This window comes from Mustelus asterias, unplaced genomic scaffold (assembly GCF_964213995.1).
Source record: "Mustelus asterias unplaced genomic scaffold, sMusAst1.hap1.1 HAP1_SCAFFOLD_3821, whole genome shotgun sequence".
NCBI classification, from domain to species: Eukaryota; Metazoa; Chordata; class Chondrichthyes; order Carcharhiniformes; family Triakidae; genus Mustelus; species Mustelus asterias.
Genome location: NW_027593766.1, coordinates 1 through 6227, shown reverse-complemented (window position 1 = coordinate 6227; position 6227 = coordinate 1). Strand labels below are relative to the sequence as shown.

The window sequence follows — 6227 nt, the reverse complement described above, 5'->3', positions numbered from 1 at the left end:
ATTGTGTCCCTATGTAAAGATCACATGACCTTTGGCTTGGGTAAAGATTGCTGTATTTATTTCATTAATTGCTGGTTGTTTTGAAAGTAATATAGAACTTGAAAACAGGTATATATTTGAGTTTTTATTTAATATGTATATAAATATATTTAGAGTTTCTGTTTGATGGAGATGTTTGAATTCAGGGGAAAGAAAAAACAAAACTGCAAAGGTGTCCATTGAAAGTATTAATCCACCAGTTGTGTTCATTTGCTGGTTAATTGGCTTTGCATTCCACCATTTCTGTTTTTAGTTCAGTATTCATTGAACTCCTGCTTCATTGTTTATCCCTCAGCTTATGTTGTTGCTGGTGTCCAATTCTTTCCATTCTTTCTCTTTTTGCTTCTGTTGAATCATTCCTGTATCTTTGTTTTCACTGTCGTTCTCAGATTTTGTAAATTCATTCATGAGTTGTGGGTGTTGCCAGCGAAGACAGTATTTGTTGCCATCCCAATTGACATTGAGCAAGTGGTGGTGAACTGCTTTTTTGAACTGCTGCATGTAGTGTGGACACATCCACAGAATCATATAATCCCTACAGTGCAGAAGGAGGCCATTCAGCCCATCGAGTCTGCACCGAGCACAATCCTACCCAGGCCCTATTCCTGTAACCCCACATATTTATGCTGCTAATACCCTGATACTAGGGTCAATTTAGCATGGCCAATCAACCTAACCCGCACATCTTTGGACCATGGGACGAAACCAGAGCAGCTGAAGTAAATCCATGCAGACATGGGGAGAATGTACAAACTCCACACTGACAGTGACCCAAGGTCGGAATTGAACCCGGGTCCGTGGTGCTGTGAGGTAGCAGTGCTAACCACTGTGCCATCGCAAAGTGCTTCTTGGGAAGAAATTCCAGAACCTGGACACAGCAACAATGAAGGAACAGTGATATATTTGCAAGTTGCACTTGTGTGTGATTCAGAGAGGAACTTACAGGAGGTGGTGTTCCAATGCACCTGTTCCTGTAGTTCCCTGGGTGCTTGAGTTCACAGGACTTGAAGGTGCTTTCAAAGAAACCTTGGTGAGTTCCTGCAGTGCATTTTGTAGCTGGTGCACACTGCTTGACTTATGCCTTATAGATGGTGGATTGGTTCTAGGGAGTCAGGAGGTGATTTACTCATTATCACATTCCTAACATCTGTTCTTGTAGTCACAGTATTTATGTAATTGGCCCAGTTCAGTTTCTGGTCCACGACCATCTCAGTATCTTGCTATTTGGCTTTGGATGCTTTTGCATTACCTCTCACAAATCTGTTTCTTTTGCCTTCTGTGCATCTCAAAATTGTAAGTGGGCCCAGAAATCTTTCTATTTTTCTGTTTGTCTTTTTTGAAAAATTTATGTCTCTTTAAGCACATGCTGAAATTTAAAAAGCAGCATGAATTGGCATAGTGACTGTGGCTACTTTCCAAAGATAAAATATATTACATAATATAAAAATTGAATTACTAGAGTACTATAAAAAAATATAAAAGATAATTCTGGAGGGAGCTCAGAGGATCGCAGGACTGGACTGAGATATAGAGTGGAATTTTATGAGAAAAATTCTAATTGTCCAGCTAGCATGAAAATGGGAGAGTTGCAGATCTATTTTTTTGGGGCAAGTTTTTACTCCCAACCATATGTGCATAGTGCGTGAATAAAAGGGCTAGACTGTTTCTAGCCACTGGAGGCAGTGGGTGGAGCTAAACTCACTAGCCAGCCTGATCAGGCAGCAGAGGGGGCTATTGCGCACATGCAGACCTCTGTATCTGCTCATGCGTAATTCCAACAGGAGAGGCTTGACGGAGAAAGAGCTGTCAGGCCTCGGCTGTGGCTGCTGGCCTCAACCTAGCCCTCCCTGCAATTACAGGGGCCGGCAGCCAATCGTGAGCCCCACACTGCCCGAACATATCCCCCCAGCCTCCCCCCCCACCGCCCAGACCGATCGCCTGCTCCACTGTTTGCATGCAGAGTCCCCCTCCCTCCACCACCAACTGCAGCTGCGGAGTGCACAGCGGCCCCCGGTCCCCAATTGGCCCAGCGCAGCCTGGCCCTGACCCCTTCAGGCCCTGCCCAATTCAAGCCCTGATGAACAGTGCCAAGGTGCCAGGCTGGCACTGCCCAAGGGGCACCCCTCTTATCCTCGGCCTCTCCTCAATGGCCTCCATTTTTACTGGTGAGGGCAATATGACTGTTCCCCATTCATGGGGAACAGGTGTTTTCCTCGCCCGAGAGATCCCCTCCCAGTGAGGCTGCAAAGGCAAGTGAGCTCGGATGATTGAGTGCTGGGCTCATTAAACACATGGAAATCAGGATTTTAATAAATTGAAATAATATATTCAGCCTCTCACCGGAAATGAGTGAGAGGCTGACCGTGCCAGAAGTCTGATGCTGGTAACATCGGGAGAGCCCAGAAATTAGGCGCAATCCTGATTTCTCGGCTTTCATGCGATTTTACCGGCTTGTCCCATGGGGGGAACCGGTAAAATCGCAGCCATAATCTCTAAAGTTGGGAGGTAAGTTCTACATACTAGAATCAATTAATCAGCGGGTAAGTAAAATAAATGTACTTGTTTAGGTATAATTTAGACTGAGGTGACAGAAAGTGTGACAGGGAGTGCTGCCCTTAGCGTATGCTCTCATATGATAAATAAGCACGTTTTGATTTTTGCCTGGATGAGTGCAGCTCCAACAACACTGAAGAAGCTCAACAGCATCCAGGACGAAACAGGCAGCTTGATTACCACTCCTTCCACAAACATTCAATTCCTCCATCACTGACTAACAGTGATAGCTGTATGTACCATCTACAAGATGCATTGCAGGAACTCACCAAGGTTCCTTAGGCAGCATTTTGCAAATCCACACCACTACCATCTAGAAGGAAAAGAGAGCAGATACCTGGGAACACCAACATATGGAGGTTCCCTTCCAAGTGACTCATTATCCTGACTTGGAATATATCGCCGTTCCTTCACTGTGGCTGGGTCAAAATCCTGGAATTCCCTCCCTAACAGCAGTGTGGGTGTACCTCAGGAACTTTAGCAATTCGAGAAGGCAACTCACCATTGCCTTCTGAAGGGAAACTAGGGGTGGGCAATAAATGTTGGCCTGGCCAGCGATCCCTAATCCCGTAAATGAATTTTTAAAAAGCAATGAACTTTTCATGTCTTATTTCAAATATGTAATAACAGCATCCAATCAGCTGACACTAACATATTATCAGTTATAGTTGGAGAGTGCAATAGTGAATTCCGTTCGATAAGTCAAAAGGTAGATGTGAAAGACTGTCCAACTTGAAATTCATAGAGGCTTTGGACACTTGTGCTGCTCAATGTGGTTGCTGCTCCAAACCTTAAAAATATACACATCTTTCATATGACAACTTGAAAAATGATATCTTAATATAACTTTAACTGAGTAAAGGAGGATTCTCTGGAATATTAAATGATGATATCATTTGTCCTTCAGTCTGAACTTTTTTGACCATTTTTATTTACTATGGAAATCCATCTGCTCCTTATATAGTTATTGACAGAAGAATGATGATACTGAATATTTTATTTCAAAAATGAAAGGTAAAAGATAAAGGAGACTTTTTAGTGGGGGTGGGGTTGGGGGGGGGGGGGGGGGGTGGGGGTGAATGGTGTAGTTAGTCCAAATGTGTAGGTCTCCTGTCTAGGAGCAGATTAATTTTGAGGCACATTGAACAGATACAATAAATATAAAACCACAAGGTATATGAAACATGACATCTATCACTTTAACGGCATACATCTGTAAAACACTACTTTTCATGTTGCATTGTCAACAAACTTCCCCTTAAGTCTTTATTTCAACTGATATTGTCAAATGGAATCTTGAACTTATTAGCAAAATATTTTAGATCTTAAAAATAGGCCACAGAAAGCATTATTTGATCCAATCACATTGAGCCACAAAACAGTAATCAGTAACCTTACAATTACTTTTGTTTTAATAAATAGGCTGGAGATAATACAAAAGCTAAGCCTAACTTACCCTTTGGGATTTGGCAGTGTTATTTTATGTTTGTTGGAATGGTAAGAAGTTAGTTGTCAACTAAAGTGTTTTCATCCTGGGATGAAGTATAAAAATCAAACTTGATTACAACAAACTGTTAACGCAGCTCCAGCTGCTATAGCAAACTTTATCCAGTCCTTATAGGAAATCTTAAATTATAGCTAAGACTATAAACACATCGACAGGTTTTACTATGTGCCTTGTGATCATCTTAGCCCTGTTTTAAATTAATTTGTAACTTAAAATCAGAGGGATTCTTTAATGTTAATAAAAATTTGCGGACCCATTTTCACTAATCGTCAAAAAATGTTTTTCTTTCTAGTTGCCTGGAAATGAAATAGTTCGGGCAAGGCAAACATGAGCCCCTGGTAAAAAAAGAAATGTTGTAACCTTGTCTATGCTACTGAAGTTCCATTTTATAATCCACATAAAAAAGGGCAGCACTACTTTAATCATCAAGGTCATTGACAGCAATCATTTCCTGAATGGTTTTAACTTCTAATCACCTGGTATAGGATCGCTGCCAGTTGAAAATGTCATGAATATTGTGAGAGCAAAATGAATCTCTTTTGAAGCTATTGCCTCTGCCACATTTATAAGACATGGAGTTTCCAGCTCCCACACATTTTCTTTTTGAAAAGCTTTTCGTTCTTTCCTCAGTCATGAAGAACTCACTGACAGATTTAAAATACTCTAGTAATACCTCATGACTCCATACAGAGGATCTGTTTTTCAAGAAGCCACAATGACCACCATGTTTAGTTAACAATAGGAAAAAATGGGGATTGGTTTCAAAGAGCTCAAATGGCAGGGTTGCATCTGTTTCCCCTCTGCATGGGTCGTCTTGGCTGCAAATACACAGCACTGGCACTGCAACTTCATCCACATCCCGTAATGGATCATTCTTCTCCCAGTACAAGTCCCAGCATGGGTTGCTCTTCTTTGTTTGACAGAACAATACCTCTTCTATCTCCCTCAGAGTGCGTGTGGCAAACAATTTATCCACGTCAATAATCTCACCCAGCACAGTGGCGTACCTGCGGAGTTGGTAAAATTATTAATAGTTACACTTTGAATTCTATAGTTAATTCCAACTTTATTATTTTATGGCATTGTGAAAAATCTCTAGTTACTCTATTTTCAAGATTTGATGTTTGATTGATAAAATGTCAATTGGATTTAATCCCTCAGTAAAAATGCAGGATGCTGTCTACCACCATGAAAATTGATGGGCCATAAATTAGCTTGATTACAAAAGGGCAAACTACTGCCCTAACTGCAGCCTTCCTTTCCTCTGTAATATTCTTGATGCTGCCTCCCAAATTTGAGCTCCTCTTTTCCACAACTTCACATCTGAATCTCTCCAATCAGGTTTCCTCCCTTGCCACAGCACAGAATCAGTCCTAACTAAAGCAATACATTACCCTTAGTAATTATGGAGAAAATAGATGCCCTCACCTTTTTCAACCTCTCTGCAACACTTGAGATGGTTGGCAATACGATCCTTCTCTGATGCCTCTAGGTCCAGTGGACAGTCTTCGCTTGGGTTTCACACTTACCTATCTAATTATCCACAAAATCTCAAGCATTGATTTCCCTTCCAACACCTCCCTGGTCCCTTCTCTACTTCTCCAACCGTCTATCATTTTTGGCCCCCACCCTAATCTCTGTGCCCATTGCAATAGATTCCACTCCTTCCCCAATCACTGCCTCAGGTTGAACAACGGTTAGCTTGGTGTTCTATTTAACCATGAACTGAACTTCCAAAGCCATATCTTCCATTTCATAGAGACTGCCAACTTCCATTCCTGTATTAGCACATTTGCTATTGCAACCCTCATCCATGCCTTTGTCACTTCTAGATTCAACTATTCTAATGTTATCTGGGTGGACTCCAATCCTTCACTTTCTACATACGTCAACCTATTCAATTTTTTTTATCCATGGCTTATCCCAACCATATTTCAATCACCCAATATCCCTGTATTACAAATCTCCAAGTACTTTTCATTCATCCAACTTTGGCCTCTTGTGCATTTCCCATTCCCTTTCCTGTGTCTTTGTTCTGGAATTTCTTCCCTAAGACTTTACTGCATCATTTTGTTTAAGAACACTTCTTAAAACCAAACTATTTGCCTGTCACCTGTGTTATGGTTCC

General features: G+C 41.4%; 1 protein-coding gene across 1 annotated transcript; it reads right to left on the bottom strand.

Moving 5' to 3' along the window:
* Positions 1 to 3483: 3483 nt before the first annotated feature.
* On the bottom strand, positions 3484 to 5117 carry LOC144490802 (protein ABHD15-like; the record flags this gene model as incomplete). Its single annotated transcript, XM_078208500.1, has 1 exon — positions 3484 to 5117. A coding segment is annotated over one exon (546 nt), but the record flags the coding sequence as incomplete, so codon positions are not given.
* Between the last annotated feature and the right edge of the window lie 1110 nt (positions 5118 to 6227).